This window comes from Poecilia reticulata, linkage group LG8 (genome assembly GCF_000633615.1).
Source record: "Poecilia reticulata strain Guanapo linkage group LG8, Guppy_female_1.0+MT, whole genome shotgun sequence".
NCBI lineage: Eukaryota > Metazoa > Chordata > Actinopteri > Cyprinodontiformes > Poeciliidae > Poecilia > Poecilia reticulata.
In genome coordinates this window covers 89,939-110,469 of record NC_024338.1, presented here as the reverse complement: position 1 = coordinate 110,469, position 20,531 = coordinate 89,939, and the positions used below count along the sequence as shown (strand labels likewise).

General features: G+C 41.7%; 1 protein-coding gene across 2 annotated transcripts in view; it reads left to right on the top strand.

The window, feature by feature from the left end:
• Window positions 1-1,459: 1,459 nt before the first annotated feature.
• Window positions 1,460-20,531, top strand: part of scaf1 (SR-related CTD-associated factor 1) — a 21,274-nt gene continuing 2,202 nt past the window's right edge. The window contains exons 1-5 of one of the 2 annotated variants that reach the window (XM_008414976.2): window positions 1,460-1,661; window positions 4,300-4,386; window positions 6,400-9,865; window positions 10,350-10,432; window positions 10,625-10,930. In XM_008414976.2, coding sequence (XP_008413198.1) covers window positions 6,466-9,865; window positions 10,350-10,432; window positions 10,625-10,930 — 3,789 coding nt within the window. In that variant the 5' untranslated portion in view covers window positions 1,460-1,661; window positions 4,300-4,386; window positions 6,400-6,465. The remainder of the gene's footprint in view (window positions 1,662-4,299; window positions 4,387-6,399; window positions 9,866-10,349; window positions 10,433-10,624; window positions 10,931-20,531) is intronic. The other variant, XM_008414977.2, reaches the window with a different exon arrangement.

Below are 20,531 nucleotides of genomic sequence, written 5' to 3'. Positions count from 1 at the left end.
CTTGACAGTTATTTAACGTTCATTTCATACCATTAGAAAAACTAATTCATTGTCATGTACACTAAGGTGTACAGTGTCATGCAGATGGAAGGAAGGAAGCACATTCACACAAAAAATACAAATAAGAGACTGTACAGTAAGAGTACATTTACAACATAAGAAAAATACTGTAATGTTAATAAATGTGCAGCAGTGTATGCTGCTTTTAAGAAATATACAAGAAAGTTATTGTATTTGCTATAGATTAGCAAGAAGAGGTGTGTGAAAACATCAAGGGTGCAAGAGCACTTATTGAGTTAGTTTGGAGCAGTGATGGTTATAAAGTCTAACAGCTGTTAGGAGGAAGAATGTGTGGTAATGCTCACCTAAGAGGCAGCAGTCTGTCACTGAAGGAGCTCTCCAGTCTGCAACAGCTTCATATGGAGAAAGAAGACGGTAGATATTGTCCAAAAGTGATGTTATGTTAGCCAGTTATTCCATCTCACACCACCTGCACTGGATCAATAGGATAAAGCTGGCCTTCCTGATGAGCTTCTCTCAGCTGTAGATGAGCTGTTGCTCTGATATATCATATAACATATGTCTTCAACTCACTACACTGAAAAATCCACTGTAGTTTCCAGATGGGGTTTGTCTTTCCTAGGCTAAGGGGAAATAGAACTGGACTGTTGCTCAGTAGCTCAAGTAGCATTTGTATTTTTATTAGGAAATCAAGGTCCCTGAAGACGAGTGAAGAGGACCAGCATGCATGTTGCTTGAAATCCAGTGTGAGGTTTCACTGACTAACCCAATCTGAAAAATCCAGTCTAGTTTCCAGATGTTTAAGTCAGAGTGATAGCTGCAGTAATCTGCAGTTATTTGCTTTTCTGGTGATTTGTATTAGTAATTTACGTCTTAAATGTTCACACTACTTTGTGTACTTTCTGCTGATGTAAGTTATCCAGAGGATGAACTTAGTGCTTTTTGCTGAAGGTTAGCTCCAGGTCACTGTTGGCAAATAGCTGTGCTGCTCATCCAACCTCTCCAAGCACACTATGCTTCTGTCTCCTGGCATAGTCAGCATGATATGGCTACTTTTATAGCAAATGCAGTTTTTTGTCCACAAATATTTATTATCTTTCATACATCGTGAAAGCACATGCTTTTCCAATGGAACACTGACTACAGTAGAAGAAATAAATGTGCTTTTCCAAAAGAATGGCTGTTGTGAACTTGAGCATCATTGTTCTTGAAGGTAAATTACAAGAGGATGGAAGAATAAGAGAAAAGATTGTGCGCAAACTATTTTTTTATTATGCATTTTCTGTGGGTTAAGTCCCTAGACTTTCTGAGTATAGTGATATATTCATACTGTTTAACAAAAAGGCCACGTTACTGTCTAATAGTAGTAAGGAAATGTTTTCTTTGAATTTGGGGCTTAAATTTTATTGGGAAGCCAACAGGAATGACGAACACACACGGAAAAACTCCGTTTCCCATAATTCTTTGTCGTCCGGCTTCAGGAGAAGGCTGATGGCGGCGACTAATAGAGCAGGGCTCCTCCGCTTTTGATACATTAGCAATTAAAACTTTGATCATTTGGTTGATTTAATGGCCTAATTTAGTTCAGGTGGATGAACGACGGAAGATTCGCCGTCAGACTAAAGACTATTCGAGTCAAGGTAGCATGTTAGCACACAGCCATTCTCACTACATGGGTTTGTCAGAGTAAAGCGGTTACCCAGCTAGCTCAATGTTTCCATATTCTGAATTGCTTTATTGGAGCTAATCGCTTAGCAACGAAGTCATTTTTTCAGTAGGAATAGAGTTGTATATTCTAGTTGTATGCGACATTTAACTATGGAAATGAATAGGCCGGCAACCAGCGGCGTCAGCAGTGATGCTAACAGCGGTGTCTGTATTGCTAAATGCTAGATGTTCCCTAACCCAAAAGTAAAAGTAATGTTCCCGTCACCGAGCTTGATTAACTCAAAGTAGAAGGAATATGATACAACATTCTTAAATGTTTTGCCAATAAAAACGACAACTGATCGGTGTATTTGTAATAACGCCTCCTTCCCTCCTGAGCTAATACTTTAAGGCAGTGTTTCTCCACTGCCCTGTATATTCAGGTGTTTCCCTTCTGCCACACACCTGATTTGAATAACGGGGCGATTAACAGGCATCTGTAGCATTTGATGGCATATAGAGGAGAATCTGGTGTTCTGGGACAGAGACGCATCTAAAGTATGCAGGACGGAGGGAAGATTATCTTTCACTGAAAGTCCTGCACTTCTTTTGGGCTCCCTGTACCAGTTTTGAACGTCTGTAAACGGAATATCTTCTGATTCCTCTTTCTAAAACCACTCAGGTTCGTTTTAGGAATGGCAGCTTGGTTCTAGAACATCTGAAAAACATCAGTTTAAGTCTTACTTCAGATGGATAAGGACTGGATAACTCCTCCCTATGCTGTGGTCCAAAGCAGTGTTTTCCAACCCTGGTCCCCAGGCACCTTGCCTTGCATGTTTTAGGTGGTTTTTTTGTTGTTGCTTTGTTTCATTTTTTTTCTTTCTTTCTCTTTTTCTTTTGGCAGTTGGCAACAGCTTAAGGTGCATTACTGCCGCCTTCCAGATTGGAGTATGGTTGAAATGTTCTGTTATTACTATGTTCCTCCCAAAATACCTGCTCTTCTTCAAAAAACTTAAAATGCTGCTAGAAACTACATACCCCAGATGAGCTTTGAAATTATTCAGTTACATGTAATTTACTTTTATTCTTATTTAATATTCCAATTAATACTTTTCTTTCTTAAACATATGTATCACATTCCAAAGAAATATCTTGTACTGTTTCTATTTGTTCACGATCATTAAAACAACCTGTACTATTTTTATTATTTTAAGAATACTGTTTAATCCTGTATGACCAAATGTCATCCTCAATATAATATTTTCTTTTTTAATTCTATTAATTTTCTAAATTCTCTTTTGATACTATAATAAAATGTAGAATGTTCTTCTCTACCCCATTATTCTTGCCATTTTTTCTTATTGTACAATTTTTTACTTATTTTGACATTCAAGTCAACAATAATAATCATATTAAACAATAATAATTTTAGCAAGACTATCTGGCTACTCATTTCCTTCTATTGCAATATAGGAATACTAGCTTGACCTCTGATCCGTAATTTTTTATCCTGAAAGTTGAGTGACTTATATCCAATATCTTGTCATGATTCTGAATTTATCTTCAGAATACTTATTAATACACTACTTGAGTGTAGTTGTGTTCTTCAGCTCAGCAGATTTCAACTTATAACTGATTAACAGACGTTTGCTAAACTATAATCATCTGAATCTGGTATATTAAAGCATGGAAACACCTAAAACATGCAGGGCAGTGTGCTTTGAGGACCCGGGTCAGGAAACACTGGTCTAAACCATTCCAATGTAGGAATGGCAGTATTTGTGGAGGGTTGTCCTGATGAAAAGTGATCCAGGATTGTTCACCTGAGGACAAGGAGGTTAGTCATCTATGTTGACTAACCTCCTTGTCCTCAGTGAAGAAAAACATCCCCACAGCATGATCCTGCCACCAGCACCATGTATTAGAGTGAGGATGTAGTGTTTAGGGAGATATACAGTGTGAATGTTCTGGAACATACACAGTTAACCCCAAAATTATTTATAACCTTTGTAAATTTAGACTTAAAATGACCTTTTTTAAAATATTAAGTTTGCTTGTAATGAGTCTGACATCACTCAAAAGATAAAATAATGAACTATTCATTGTTTTAAGAAATGCTTTTATACATAATTCAACTTGTCGTCCTCTTATCAATTGGAAAACCATAGCGCTCAAATCCTTCTTATGATTGCTGATCAGATTTTTGCATATTTCCACTGGTACTTAAGTGCTTATCATTGACGATATGCTGCCAGGGTTCGAGGTTGGAAGGCCTCATTGCCATCAGTCTAATCTATACCCCAAATTAATTCCAGGACTCTGGTTGGGCCACTTCAAGACTTCAATATGACTTCCAGTTTGAAGAAAAAAATTTGTTAAATTAAAAGTTGACTTTAAAGCAACTGTGTGTAACTTTTATTTAAAATGTTATTTGCATATTCATTGAAACTGTCAGTGTTGCGACAGTATGACCTATGAAAAAATTGAGCTCCTCTGCCTTCTTCCTGTGGTCCTGTTGTCATCTGAACAAATGCACTGCTTCGTCAGAAACAATCAGTCAGAGCCAGCATGAGGGCCTTACTGTTGTCAACTGACTGCTCAACCTCTCCCTTTCTCTTTGATATGCTACAGCTGGTTCACTACAACTGAGGCTGCCATGAATGCTCAGTCTAGTTAGCATGGCCACTGATGACGGCGGATAAACATTTTCCTGGAACGGTAAGTTGCTTCTCCTCCATTAACACATTTATCAGTGAGGACATGAGGTGGATCAGCAGCACTAAGACGCTCTTCCTGGCTCTGGAAGTGTTTGACTGGGAGAGGTGCATTTCTTCAGATAGTAATAGTAGCTCAGGGAGGAGGTAGAAGAGCTTGCGCTTTTCACAGATTATCTGTCTCATACTGTCATAAGATAGAACAAATATGTAAATAACAGATTTTTACGAAAGCTATACACTGTAACTTTGAATGTCAATGTGCCAGGAGTATGAACCACTTTAGGCTGAGTACAGATATCACATTAAAAGTCTAGTTAAACCCCTGTGAAAGCATAACACTGTCTCAGGCAAATTTTGCACTGTTTGACTCAAGGAGTCAAACAGTGCAACCCTAACCCTTACACAAAATATTTACACATATTTTGTGTAAATATGTTTATTTACACAAAAATCTTAAGATTTGTACAGAAACATAAAGATACAACCTAATGTCTAATAGCTAACCTACTTAGAACTTTTATCTGCAAAGAACTTTAAGACCACGCTGACATGTAGTACAGATCTGGGTACCAATTCATGTTGTTACAGTCACTGTCCCTCCACCCCCAATAATCCTACTTCACATAGACYCTACTCGTAATGTCTTTTTACGCACACACACACACACACACGCAGACAAACACATATAAAATTACAATGTTCACACAACAGATAATTTCATTTTAGTATGTAATCTTTTCTGTTTAAAGAAACAGCTTTGGCACATTCCACTCTTACATTTAACTCAGCATTGTTCTGAGGAAATATATTCTAAGTACCATCAGTCAAAACAAAAAGTATTATTTAAAAATAAAAGATGCTCCACTCTCTGGAAAATCTCAGATGACATAATCCATCCATCCATTTTCTTTACACCCTTGTCCCTCAGTGGGGTCAGGAGGTGCTGGTGCCTCTCCAGCCAACGTTCTGGGCGAGAGGCGGGGTCACCCTGGACAGGTCACCAGTCTGTCGCAGAGATGACATAATAGAAAGTCAAAATTAACACCTGTATAGGAAAGGCTAATGGTGAGAGATGAAAAAGAACACAATGATAACCCCTAAAGCCATTGAGGTTGCATACTTTTTGGAAATATCTCATTATGATATTAGCATGTAAAATATTCATATTTGCAAAGGACCGTTTGGGGAGCAATAATTTTCAGTGACTATATTTTAAGTGTTATGAATGCTTTTCATGCTAACATAAAGGGAAGGCCTTGCTTAAAGAACACCATCCTCATGGTCAAGAATAGTGGTGGAAACAATGCTACAGGTCTTTTTTTTAGCCGACAGGATAAGCTGCTCTAGAGAAAGCGGCATCATAAAGAAGGATTATAATCAAGGTTGCCTGCAACAACATCAAGAAATCTGCAGAGACTTTGTCTTGAACAGTATTAGTGACTTCAGTGTCACAGTGACTCAAAACACAACTAAAGTTTTAAAGAAATAGTCAACCAACAACAACATAACATTTTGAAGCGACCCAGACAGAACCTTGACTTAAATCTGATATAGGATTTATGCAAAGATTTGGGTTAAGATGAGTGATCAGAGATACCAGTGGAGACAAGTTTATCAACAGTTCTGCAGAAAGTAAACTATATGAAGTAACTTCAGTTTGTTGCATTGGATTCTATTTAGAGTTGCTTTTGAACCATAATAAATGAAACACTGACCAACATTTTGTTGTGTATAAACAGCTTTGGCAAAATGTACTGTTTCAATTATTGGCTGTGCACTTTGAACTGCCTTGTTGCTGAATTGTGCTTTACAAATAATCTTGATTGATTTACTTATGGGTATCAGAGTAAGGGAGCAGAATGCAGTTGCACATCACAATTGTCAGATATTTTTAAAACTATCTTTTTGTTCCACTTCACAATTATGCACTGCCTAAAATGTGAAAAAGTTTAAATACTTCTGCAAAATACAAAGATTATTATGCTATTTAAGTATCATGTCTGCTCTCTGCTAGGTTTTTACTGGACCTTTTATGCTGTGTGGCCTTGGCTGACATTTATACTACCGGGTTTCCCAATCCATGGACTCGACTTCAGCATCGGACTTCAAAAGGAGGTCATCACCCTCCTCTTCCCCAGTTGAGGTTGGAGAAACCGCCAGGAGCCCTCCTCCCTGCTCACCCTTCTCGTCTCCGTCACCGCCTTCTTCTGCGCCGTCTTCACCATTATCTTCATCGTCCTCTCTTTGTGCCAATACCTCAGTGTATAAAAACAATGTAACACGTCTGAGTGAGGTGGCCAGGGTTTCTTCTACTTCCACACAACCACTTGCCACATCTATGTACAATAACGCCTCAGTACAGCGCTTTCCTCACATGGCAATGCAGGCGAGCAATAGCTGTGAAGAAGATGATGGGAAAGGAGGGATGTACAATTTTTACAGTCCAACTGATGTAGAGAAAGAGAGAAATCTGATGGGGGAGGAGGGGCATGGGGAGAAATATGACCCTTTTGATCCAACTGGCTCTCCACAGTCAAATGTGGATGATGGGCTTGACAGAGATGAGGTCTTAGAGAAAATTGCTGAAATAAATGATAAGAAAGATGAAGAACCTCCAGATTCCACAGAGATTTTGATGGATTCACTGAGCCCCAGTCTGATCAGCCAACAACACCTGAGGAGGAGAGTGGAAAGCAGCAGCTTCAAAGCCCGGGGGCAAAGAGAAGGCATTGACTCAGAGCATTCTGAGATAGAGGAGGGAGAGATAGTTGGAGCTGTTGACAGAGTTGGAGCTAAAAAGAGGCCCTCAGAGGAACCCCTTCCTCTAAACTCTCCCAATATTTCATTCTTTGGTTCGAAACCAGAACGCATTTTGCGCGTGCTGGATGGAGATGGGTTTGTGTCTGTGTGCACAGAGGGAAACTGGGAAGATGACAGGGAGCTTGAAGATGAGCCTGCTGTCGGAGTGGAGGATTTGAGAAGGAAGTTGGTCAGCAGGAGGAAGGAAAGGTATCTGTCCTTTCCTGCCTCTTCCCCTCTGTCTTCTCAGCCACCACTGCCTCCTTCCCTTCCTCAAGCTTCCACGTCTGCCTCTCCTGCCACGCCCCCTGTAGAGCAAACAAGCAAGAATCGTAAGTCCTCCAAAAGTTCTAATGATCGTGACAGACAAAAAAGCAAAGAAAGAAAGCCAGGGGAAAAGGTGGTCAAAAGGAAAAAGAGGAAGAAGGAAAAAGAGGAGGGTTGCGAGAAGAGCAAAGAGAAAGGACGAGGACAAAAGGATGGAAAGGAGGTTAAAACAAGGGGGAGCAGTAGAAGCAGCAGTCAGAAAGGAAAGAAGAGGCGACATGACAGCCCTGAAGTCTCACATCACTCTTCAAGAAAAGAGATGCACTCACGACGCTCTTTTTCAAGTCTGTCTGAAGAAAGACACAGGGAACGGGAAAGAGAGAAAGACAGGAGCAGAAAAAGTCATCGAGACAGAGAAAGGGATAGAGGCAGAGATAAGGACAGAGACAGGCATCATAATCACAGCAACAGTCACAGGAAAGATGAGAGAGTACAAGATTATAATTCTAGAAGGAGGGAAAGGGAAAAGAAGGGCAAACTGCACTCAAGCAGCAGAGAGCGGGGCCTTCCAAAGAAGCGTAAGAGCAGTAGGGAGGAGAGGGAAAGTAATAGAGACAGGCAGCATGAAAGGGAACATCGACGGGATGGTCGCCCTGTTGTCCCGCCATCAATTCAAGACCTGAATGGTTCTGACCTCTTTGCTATTAAGCGAACCATTACAGTGACAACCACCACTACCACCACCACAGTCCCAGGCTCACCGAGACTTACAGCAGCGTCTCCTTGCCGTCCCACAGAGGAGAGGAAAAGAAGAAAATGGCAATCAAATGAAGACACAGAGGAGCGGGAAGGTGTTTGTGGCCGTTCACGGTCATGCTCCCCACCGAGGTATCACGGCTATGAGTCAGATCGCTACTCTGACAAATTGGAAATTGATATGTTGTCTTTAGACGGAGAAGCTTTGGACTCAGATTACCCATCTTTGGAAGATACACCTCCTGCTGCACTGCCTTTAGAACCACCCAACCCAAGCCCTAAAGCAAAACCTTCTCCTAAAGCCAGACAAAGTCATTCAAAAAAGAAGTCTCACACAATAAAGAAGTTGGATTCCCCTTCCTCTTCTAATAAAACAACGGGGAAATGCCTGTCCTCACTGACAGTGACTTCAGGTCCTACTTCCATCCCTCCTGGTCTCACATCAGCAAAGAGAGCCAGAAAAGTAGGAAAGGAAAAAGTCCGGGACAAAAGCAGTAGAAAAGATTTAATTAGTTCTGGGAAATCCAAGAAAGAGAGCAGCAGCAGTCGGAAAGGCAAACTTCAGTCCAAAGTGTCGGTCTTGGTGCGAGAGGGAGTGAGCAGTACCACTGGAGCTTCTGTTGGTTCTGGAAAATTAAGCATGGACCTCTTGGGTCCAGGGGGTACAGGAGCAGGAGCAGGGGGTTCAGTGGTTGGAGGCTCTATTGCCGTAGTCTTTTGTAGAGACAATGAAAGCAGGTCTCCATTCCTGAAGCCTTGCTCAGAGCCCCTGTCATTAGGTGGCCGAGGTAAAGATCTAGCTGGTATGGGAAAACGAAGCAGCCTGTTGGGACCGCCATCATCCTTAGCCAGCCCTGCTGGACAGAAGTCCAAAAAAACAAAACCAAGCTCCATCACATCTACTTCTTCTTCTGCATCCTCCCCCTCATCATCTCTGGCAACCAAGCGTCGCCGCCGCTTAGCTAAGAAAAACAGTAAAAAAGCTGGAACAGCTAGTATGGCTTCTGGTGAAAGGAGCCAAAAAAAATCCACATTAGAAGGCTGGACTGGAGCCTCCTTTGATTCTCCGTCAGCTGTTGGAGAGGGGAGTAAATTAGTCGGTCCACATACAGGTCAAGCTGGCCCTCCACCTTGCCCCTCATCCTCCTCTTCTACTTCCTCCTCCACCAGTGTTCTCCCACCCTCCTCCTCTCCACCACACACACCGCCTCCATCGAATGCTCCCTTGCGGGACACCAGGGAGTCTTCCCCTGACTCTCAAACTGTGGACAGCAGTTGTAAGACACCAGAGCCCGCTTTTCTAGTTGAGGACTGCCCAGATGAGAATAGCCCTTCTCCCCCAGCTTCCAGTCCATCGAGCCTGTCTACTTCCCAGGGAGCCGGTCTTGGAAGTACCCTGTCGACACAGACTGTAAAGCCTCCCCCTCCAGAAGACCTGTCAAAATCTTTGACCTCGCCTCCTTGCTCATCTTCATCAGCAGGCCTCACCTCTCTTTCGCTGTCGCTCACTTCCACTGACCCCTCCTCTTCGTCCTCAGTGTCCTCCTCTTCTGCCAGCAAGCTGCCACCACCACCTCCTCCACCTCCACCAGCAGCACCTACTCTGCCCTGGAGTCTTCAGACAGGAGTGGACTGTACAACTGGAGGTGTTTTAGCATGTAAGTTTGTACTCCTACCTGAACAGAACCTTGCCATACTCTTCTGAATTATTCAGAAACATGAATCTTGAACATTTGAATGCCTTTGTAAAGGGTATGTTCTTGTATGTAGCATTATCTACTCCAAAGCACTTTACACTACATTACCCATTCACACCCTGAGCTACGTTCTAGCACAACTGCCCTGGGGAAGACTGCCACACAATCTGCACCCTATGACCACCACCAACAGCAAGCAAGGCGAGTGAAGTGTCTTGCCAAAGGACACGACGACTCAGACAGACAGAGCATGGGTTTGAACCAAGATAATACCAGTTACAACTCCTACCTCCTTAGCCACCATCGCCCAATGATCATAATTCATAAGAGTGCTGTTAGAGTTCACAATTATAAACTCTTAGCTTCTAAACATTATATTTCTGATGTGTTTGTATGTGAATCTTTAGGAATACATGCTCACCTGTGTAAATTATTATTCTGTCAGTGACGGCTCTACTCTTCAAAATGGAGGAGGCCAATATTGCCAGCAGGGCGAAAGCACAGGAGTTCATTCAAGCAACCAGTCAGGTGAGTGAGAAAAGCTAAAGCAATATACAATATAAAAATGTGATTATTCAACAAAATCAGAAAAACAATACATTCAAGATGTTAGCAAAAAATAAACCTAGGAAAAGTTTAAAAAAGGAACCATCTACAGCTACTCTTACTTTCAATTCAAGTAACCTCTAATTGTTCATTGATTTGGTTTCACACATGCAGATTCTGTCCCATTCCAACCAGAACCAATCCCAGCATCACGTTCCTCCTTCCTCAACTTCCTCATCCACCCAAATCCCTCCACCTCCCACTGTGCCTCCACCAGCTGGTCTGAGCCCTGCCCAGTTCATCCTCCACAGCTCTCTCCCTTTGGTGGGATGCACCAAAACGCCCCCATCTCACCTGCACCCCTCCCTAGGAGGTGGATGTGCACAGACCCCACCGCCGATGCTACCCGTGGGGTTGTCAGGAGTGACGGGAAGCTCTGGTGAAGCCAGATGGGAAAATGAGAACAAAGATTCAGATAAGGTATGACAAAGTGGTTTTATACAGTGGCCTGTAGTTATACTGACAGTATTAATAAAAAGAATAAAAACAGAAAAGTATAACATGATACAATTGTTTTCATTTCGAAGAGGAATGCAATGATTTTTTCTACAGCTGAAAGAAGCTGATATGTTGATTGTTAATGTTATGGTTAGATCTACAGCATTTATTTATATATTAATTTCACCATTTGAACTGATGATTCCCATGATGAGTAGATGCAAACTTCTGATCACAAAAGCTTAAGCATAATGCAGAGGAAATAGGGTTGATAATCTTTAGGATTTGGATTTGATTGCAATTCAAAAGGCTATGATGTAATTATAAATAAATTTGATGACGTAACTCCTTTACTGCTCTTGTTTGTACCATAGAACATTCTAGCAGAGAATGCACCATCATGGTGAAACATTCTGCAGGAGCAGCTTTTTATAAAACCCATGCTAACACTATTTACATGCATTATAATTTAATTTGTATACATTTGGTTTTGCTGTATATCATGTGGATTGCCATTTCAGTACAGAATCCTGGAGGTAGGATGTACCGTGGAATTGTGATGAAAACATATCTCTAGATCAGGGGTGCCCAAACTTTTTGAGAACAAGATCTACTTTTTCTCTCACCAGCCGGCTGAGATCTACCTCATGACACAAAGACACAAAAATTGTAAATTAAATTCTGACTTATTTTATATGCGAATATACATCAGTTAGAGCAGAAATAATAAAGTGATAGAAAACCTAATGCAGTTTCTTCCTCATTCTGACACTGGGAGCAGCTTACTGGTTTCTCAATCAGAAGCTGGTTGCAAACCTGAAGCCAGCAGGTACCAGTCAGTCATGGTGGATCTGAAATTTGGTTTGATGACTGAAATATGAGAAACTACAGACTGATAGGAAGAAACACAGAGCCTAGTAAAGGTGAAGGCAAATCTTCTGAAGTTGGGATATAATTAATTTAATTTCACATAATTATCCATTAGTTTGTTAAAACTTAATGAAATGTATTTGTCCTATTTGATGTTTGTGAATACTCACAAACGAACGAGGTAATTAGTCCAAGTTTGTCGTTTATTGAGCGTTCAGAAACTACAGCAGGTGTGAAGCGCCACAGCAAAGGTAAAACAACTTGAACAGGTGATCAACTCAAAACCACTCGTACCTTTTTACTCTCTCTCTCTCTTTGTTGTTTAAGCACACCCGTTAAAGTCAAACTAAACATTTAGTTAGGAAGCTACATATTTAGTTCCAAATTGTACCGGGCCCTTTGATACGGGTTGCCAGAACCCTAGATAACCAGTGTCAGAGTCTGGTCTGCATTGCCAGCAGTAAGTCGTGCTCGTTGCCAGTGAGTGAGAAAGGCTAAAGCAATATACAATATAAAAATGTGATTACCGCCACACATACCCCGCAAGCCGAGCAGAGATTAGGTTAAAAACATAACATTCAGTCCTTTACGATATTAGGTTTCCAGGCTTGATATTTATTTCTCAATTATTAATAAGCCTCTCATGAACACACTGGTGGTTGAGTAGCTAATTTAAACTCCTGCTCTGCTCTCAGTCAGTCTTTGAGTCGCCTTGTTTTTTGTTAATGGAACCGAAACACACTGAATTGCGCAACACCTTGTTGAAACAATAATTACTGAGATTATTCATTTTAACATGTTTCATAGAATATTTTCAAATTATTATTCTTTAATTAAGCTACAAACGTTTAGGATCTTAGAGAATATTTTGATAAGCCTGTCAGAAGAGAAAGTGCTGGTCTCAGCGTCCTGGCGGCGTTCAGTTTGTCACCTATAGCTGAGATTAACTCAAAACCTTCCTGCGTTCGACCGGTCGATCGTATTGAGCACCCCTGTTCTAGACCATATTTTGACAAGACCAAACTATTCCTACAGATTCAATAAATTATTCCATTAGATAAACTAAGAGAGATAATCAGTTTAAGCCAAAGATGAATGTATCATCCTGTACCATTACAAACAAACCTAAGTCCAGATGTGAGCGTAATACCAATGTATTTTAGACTTAAAGTCCTTTAGTAATCACTCCACAAGAATGATTATCTACCTAACGAGACACAAATACAGAATTTCTGGATTGGAAAATTAATATTCAGGTTTTCATTAGCTAATAAATATCTCACCTTATTATTTGTCTAGAAAGGCAGCAGTTCCATGTTTGCGCACTAGTGCAATAGTAACAGCTAATTCGCAGCACTTGTTCCTAGATGGGCTTTTAAACAGTAGCTCTTAAAATGTAAGTAATAATTTAAAATAGGACAGCATAATGTTGACATCTACAAACAGTGATAATACATAATACATCAAAAATGGATACAGTTCTGTTTTTGACATAACCAGAGTTTTGTTTGTTTTTTAAACGTTACTAACTTTAAATCAACAGGAAGTGAATTCCAAACTACAGATCTTCTCACCGCCAGAGCACTGTGAGCAAAAGTGCTTAAATGCCTGACGACATCTAAAACAAGTGTCATAAAACATCCTACTCACAAATAGGACAGGGCATGCCTCCAATTTGGATTTTAGRAAACCTATCCATCCATCCAGTCATCCATCGTCTTCCACTTATCTGGAGTCGGGTTGCGGGGGTAGCAGCCTAAGAAGGAAGGCCCAGACTTCCCTCTCCCCAGCCACTTGGGCCAGTTCCTCCAGCCAGTATCTGTGACCTCATTCTTTCGGTCATGACCCAAAGCTCATGACCATAGATGTGGTCATACAGGAACCTAACAGCCTGTATCAAAGGGCCTGGTACCCAATACTTCTGGAGAACCCCTCACAGTGCTCCCTGGTGCTTAGGGTTAGGATTGTTGATCTTCCGCTCCCTTCTTCCCTCATTCGTGAACAAGATCCCGAGATACTTAAAGTCCTCCACTTGGGGCAGGACACCCTTCCCGTCCCGGAGAAGGCACTCTACCCTTTTCCAGCTCAAGACCATGGCCTCAGATTTGGAGGCACTGATCTTCATCCTGGCCACTTCACACTTGCCTGCGAACCGCTCCACGGAGAGCTGTAAATCATGACCCGATGAAGCCAATAGGACCACATCATCCACAAAAAGCAGAGATGCAATCCTAAGGCCACTGAAATGGATCCACTCAACAACTTGGCTTGTTCTGTCCATGAAAGTAATGAGCAGAATTGGTGACAAAGGACAGCCTTGGCGGTCAAACCCACACCGACAACGAGCACGACTTACTGCTGGCAATGCAGACCAGACTCTGACACTGGTCATATAGGGATCTGGCAACCCGTATCAAAGGGCCCGGCACCCCATACTCCTGGAGAACCCCCCACAATGCTCCCTGAGGGTCACGGTCGAACGCCTTCTCCAAGTCCACAAAACACATGTAGACGGGTTGGGCAAACTCCCACACACCTTCTAGGAACCTTCTCCACACTTCTGTGCTGGCAGCTGAAGGAGGAACAGCTCATCCTGCTCTCTCTCGTCCTTATTGATAACTTTGCCTGTGAATTATTTTTAAAGTCACAGTTTTTATAGTTATATTTACATTATCAACATCATAACTGGATTACTTCAAACCTAAGGACCAGGAGATTTTCTCACTTTTATTTTTACCTTTTCTTCATTTTACCCTAGTTGAACTAGGGTAAAATGTCCCCGTCCGACCCCAAGGACATTAGCAGTATTCTACATTGACTTCAGTTTTTAGAAATGAAGATTCAACGACTGGAGGTGAACTTTGAGATCAATGCTACCTGTGGATATGAATGGTAAATGGTAAATGGACCGTAAATACACCGATACGCAGCTCGGTAGGCAACTTGGTGTTAAGTGCCTTGCCCAGGGGCAATTCGACACGTGGCAGGAGGAAGCTGGAATCGAACCTGCAACCTTCCGATTACAAGATGACCTCTACCCACAGAGCCACAGTCGACCTCTATGAAACAACTCTTCCTCAAATCAGTGGAGAGGTCGTACACCCCGCACCAAGCAGCTCACCATGGAACGCTCAGAGTGCCAAGCTGAAACAAAAGTCTCACTGCAGATCCCATGAGACGACTAACGAGGAGAACTAACGGCCGGCTCTGAGCCGAAACCCATCTTCAACTTCAACACCTGCTCTGCCAAAGAATAGCAAACAACCAGATGGAACCAACACAGCTGCACCGACCCCGCTACCAAGGACAAAGTGATCAGCCCAAGCCTCAAAACATTCTGACTCCATGGGAATCCCACTGAAAAACACATTTTCTGTACTCCAGCCTGAGCCTCTGAGTGAAACCTCACCTTCAAATATCAGCAATGAGGCTAAACCAACACATCCACCTTACAAAGCTCCGAAGGACAAAGTGACCACCAGGAAAACGAAAGGTATGCCAAGAGTGCATATTGTTGGAGATGAGGCAGTAAATGGGATCAGTCATGTTTGCAATCCCAAGAAAACGAGAGTGATTTCTTTTCTTGGTGACACGGTATCTGATTTAACTCGCAAAGTGCTCTTTCTAACCACTGTTATGTGCTTCGGGCACATTATGATGATTTTTGTCTATTTTTGTCTTTGTTTTCTTATAGACTTTAGTAGAATGACCTTTTTTTCAAATATTTTGGAGTTTGGATAATTTCTTTTTGTAATTTGAATATGTTAATTTGTGACGCTGTTGGTCCGCCTATAAATAGGCTAGGTTTTGGCATGTTAGAGATTCCGCGCTTCCGCTCGCTCCACCGCCACCGGGGACACATCTTGACGTGGTGTGCGTACGTCCAGTCGCTATGGGCTGCAGCTGACGTTTCCAGCCTGCCATGCGGTATTTTTGTTAGCCTTTGTTTGTTTGCTCTTTCATTGTGATTTTGGCCTGGTGGGACCGGTTGTCCTGGTTTTGATCTTTCTTTTGCATTAGGCTCTTTTTTGCTTTAGTCTGGTACTAGTAGGGGCTTCGACGATCCTGTACAGCAGTGGTCGCAACCCCCGGTCCGTGGACAGGTACCAGTCCGTGGACCAATTGGCACCGGGCCGTGCAAGAAATAATTAAATATTTTAATTTATTTGAGTCTGAAGGATCTTTTATTTTGAAAATCCTTTAACCGGATTATCTCTCAGCAAAATGAGTAAGAAACAGATCAGATGTCTTTGGAAAGTTTCTTTGCAAAGGGGAAAAGGCCCAGAGAAGAGACAGCAGAATGGATTTATCCCGGACCGGTAGGTGAGTCCCACATTACAAGCCGCTCTGCGTAACATGCGGCGCTCTGGCTGCTAATGAGGCAATGAAGCTTCAAGCTGCTTCGCCACTTGAAGACCAAGCAGGCTGTGGATATAAGCAATACTTCAGGTGTCATTGTCTCCCATCACTCCCAGATTGGACTGTCTCGTTGCAGAGAAACAAGCTCAGGGCTCCCATTAGTCATTATCGTGAGTTAAAATTTTCACGAAAGTAAAATGTTCGTTTTTGTGGCACATCTGTATCTTATTTTGAAGGGATATGTAAACGTTACCATAGCGACCAGAGTCAGAGAGTGTTTGGGCAGTGGTCGAGATGAGATGAGTAGAGCTTGTGAGTCTTAATTTCTGGTTTAGACGGCAAGATTTAAGAATTATCGGCCGATTCTCCAAACCTCTGTGACCACAGAGCTGATAAAAGTACAACAGGTTCCATCGGTTTGTGTCTCCAGCCACACGGCAGGAGCAACACACCACACGAACCGATTCCAGTCATAGCATGCGGGAATTTAGAATAACCAAACACGGATGATGATGTAGAAGCAATAGTGATAGTTTGTGGAGTCATTTTAAGAGATAAAAGATGCAACAAAAAGAAAAGACGGTGGATAAAAGAAGGCGGGAGCAGCCGCTCTATTTGCTGAACTATGATTTGGAGGTGAATGTGTTTTTTCATAGTTAACATTTTTAACTGAATAAACATAAACATATATAATAATGACCTTTACATATAATAATAAACATTTCCACATATGTCCGATATCTACCGGACTCACAGTTGCGCAATATGTCAGCTGTTTGGGATTCCCCTCTGTTTTTACGTCACCGTGCTTTCTGATTGGCTACCTGTCACATTCAACAGGTTGGATTCTCCTTCCCAGTCAGGGAAATCCCCACAGGGCTGCGATAAAAGGGCCAAGACAAACCAAATTGGGCATATTCAGGATTTAGCAGGAACACCAACATGCAGAAGCCTTATCTGATGGTTTACGCCCACCCTCGCCCGGGCCGCAGCAAAATTTCCAAGTCTTGACTGGTCCGCAGTAATAAAAAGGTTGGGGACCACTGCTGTAGAGGGTTGGCCCCCTGCTGTACCATTTTGTTCTGTTTGACCGGCTCACCAGGTCCACCTTTCTGTTAATACTTTTGGGCTTTTGTTTTTCCTTTTTTGGGACACGGGAAACTGAGGGCATTTAACTCTCTTTTTCTTCACAGAAAATCAGAAGCAGCTGAACCAAAAAAAAAACAAAGTTCAAGAGAGTTTAAGGATAAAATATTTTGTTGAACCCTCATTCTTGTCTCGTGTCCTCAAGTATGTTGTGCCCTTGGTGGACGTAACACCACTGATCAGCCAAATATTGAGACTTTAGTTGTGCATGTTGGAGCCAACGATCATGCAAAGCAAAAAACGGAGATTCTGTAAAAGGACTTTAATATTCTTCTGAACACTATGGGAAAATTAAAAATGAAGTAATTTCTCAGTGGTCCAATTCCATCACCTCAATGGGGAGACGAAAAAACACTCCAGGCTGGACATAGAATAGAATTCAGAATAGAATAGAATTCAACTTTATTGTCATTGCACCGTCACAAGTACAAAGCAACAACATGTAATTTGCATCTATCCAGAAGTGCTATACAGAGTATAAATATGCATTTACAGGTGTACAAAGGTGGTTATAAAAATGAAATGTTCAGTATAAATATAGTATAAATAAAAATATGGGAGCTATATGCACATATACCGATTATGCAGATTATACAGAATATACAGAAATGTTAGGAATGAATTGTATATGTATAAGTTGATTTACAATACAAGATAGATAATGGCAAATAAGATTTCCAGATTATATACAGATTATGTATGAGTGTGAGGACAATCCGTATGTTATTGTTGTATGTGGGGATGGGGGTTACAGTCCTTGTAGTTGTGTCGGGAGGCGTTCAGGAGCGTGACAGCTGTGGGAAAAAAGCTGTTCCGATGCCTGGTGGTTCTGGTCCGTAGGCTTCTGTAACGCCTCCGAGAGGGCAGGAGGGAGAAGAGTGTGTGCTCGGGGTGAGTGAAGTCCTTGGTGATTTTCCCAGCCCTTTTCAGACACCTCTTCCTGTAGATGTCCTTGATGGCAGGGAGCGGTGCCCCGGCAATGTGCTGGGCAGTTTTCTCCACCCTCTGCAGCGCCTTCCGGTCGGACTTTGACATTATAAACAAATGGCTGATTAAAGCTCTGCCAGCTCAGTGACCTTCATYGATAACCTCTGGATCTATTGGCAGCGCTTTCACCTCTTTGGAAGAGGTGGACACAATCTTAACAAACATGGGATCAAGCTGCTCACTGCAAACATTTTTCATTTTATCAACAAGAACAACAATGTGATCATTGCTTCAGAAGAACAGGCTCAAGGATGTCTGACTAGGATGGAACCCTCTGTGTATCAGGAGCAAAGTGTCCCAAAACAAAGTGATAAAATATTGACTTGCGACAGAGCAACTGGTTCCCCTCCTCCTCCCCTCCTCCCTCTCTGCTCCTCCACTCATTCACAAGATACCTTCAAAGAAATGTCTTCTGGACCAGAGTTTCTCAGATTTACAGATGGAATGGATCAACAGGTTTGCCTCGGCACGTCTCTCCTTAGCTCTAACATAGCAGACCTCACTTCATCTAAGCCACCTGCCTCTGACTTCCCAGAGGATCCAGCACTTTGCGTTTCTGAGGTCTGAGGCCAGGTCCAGATATTATCTTTAGACCCGTTTTCATCCAGAATGTGTCTGCCCCCCAGCACCGCATAGCAGGACATTACCTGTCTGGATCACTACAAGAAAAGTTACAAAAGAACAGAAATGTAAAATACAGTGGTCTTAACTCAAACCTCAGACTGAAGAACTTTCAACCTCTAAGTCACTTAAACTGGCTCTTTTAAATACCAGATCTCTTTGTACTAAATCTCTATTAATGATTTCATTACCAAGCATAATATTGATGTTATGTTTCTGACAGAAACATGGTTGAATGACAATAATGAACCAATCGTACTAATTGAATCAGCACCTCATAACTAAAATTTTTTAAGTGAGAATAGAAAACATAAAAAAAGAGGAGGCGTGGCTTCAATATTTAAGAATACCATAAACTGTAGTAAAATTTCTTTGGGTCATTTTACATCTTTTGAGTATCTTGGAATCAAGGTAAAAGGCCACAAACTTTGACACCAACTTTATACAAAACTCCAACATACGTGGAAAATTTCTTTACTGACTTGAATGAGCTTCTATCTCTGATATGCATTGATTATGATTGTTTAATAATTGTCGGTGATTTCAACATTCATATTGACAACCCCCAAGACTGAGGGGCAAAAAAGTTCTTTAATATATTAGAGAGTTTTCGTTTAATGCAACATGTCAAACAAGCAACACACACTCAGGGACACACACTGGACCTGGTTATCAGTAAGGGTGTGAATATTTCCAATGTCTCTGTAACTGATGTTGCCTGTCGGATCACTTTGCTGTTATCTTTGACAGTTCTTTATCTGTTAACCCACTTGGACAAAATGCTACTATCACAAAACGTTCTTTCACAAAAAAACAGCAGAAACATTGGTAACACTTTATTTGAAGGGGTGTGCATAAAACTGACACGACACTGTCATAAACATGACATAACATCTGTCATGAACATAAAGGAGTCTTGACAGTTGTCATGAAGTGTCATTCGGTAAATAATGACACTTTTAATGCAAAGTTGCTCTAAAAGTTGCATTGAAAGTCCATTAAAAATGCCAACTTTCCATTAAATTATAATTTAATGGAGTGATCCATTAAATGATCATAATTTAATGCAAAGTTGGCACTTTTAATGGACTTTCAATGCAACTTTTAAAGTAGCGGTTCTCAACGTGGGCGGTACCGCCCCCCAGGGGGCGTTCAGAGGACAGCAGGGGGCGCTGGCGGACATTTTTACAAAAGGGGGGCGTTGGGATGCCTTTGGGGGGCGTTTGGTCGATGGTAAAATTTACATCTTAAATCCACAACAATACCAGTTTAGACTTTGAGCAACTTGGTAAAACTGTATTTTGTAACAGTAAACCATGCTTAGCAGCAACTGTATCGATGGCAGCTCTTCTTCTATTCAGTGTTTGTAGCTTCATGGCTCCGCATCAGTTCAGCGTTACACCAGCTGATGACGCTGCTGTGATTCACTTTGTCTGGTATTTATGTAGGCTACGTTTTGGCAGTTCTGTGATCATGTCAAAGCAGCAATATATATTAAAAAGTTTTTTTATTTCCGTTTGAAAGCTGCCCGCTTCCATGGAAGGACAGCAGAAAATCGCTTTTATAAACATGTAATTACTAAAATCACGACTTTGTATCC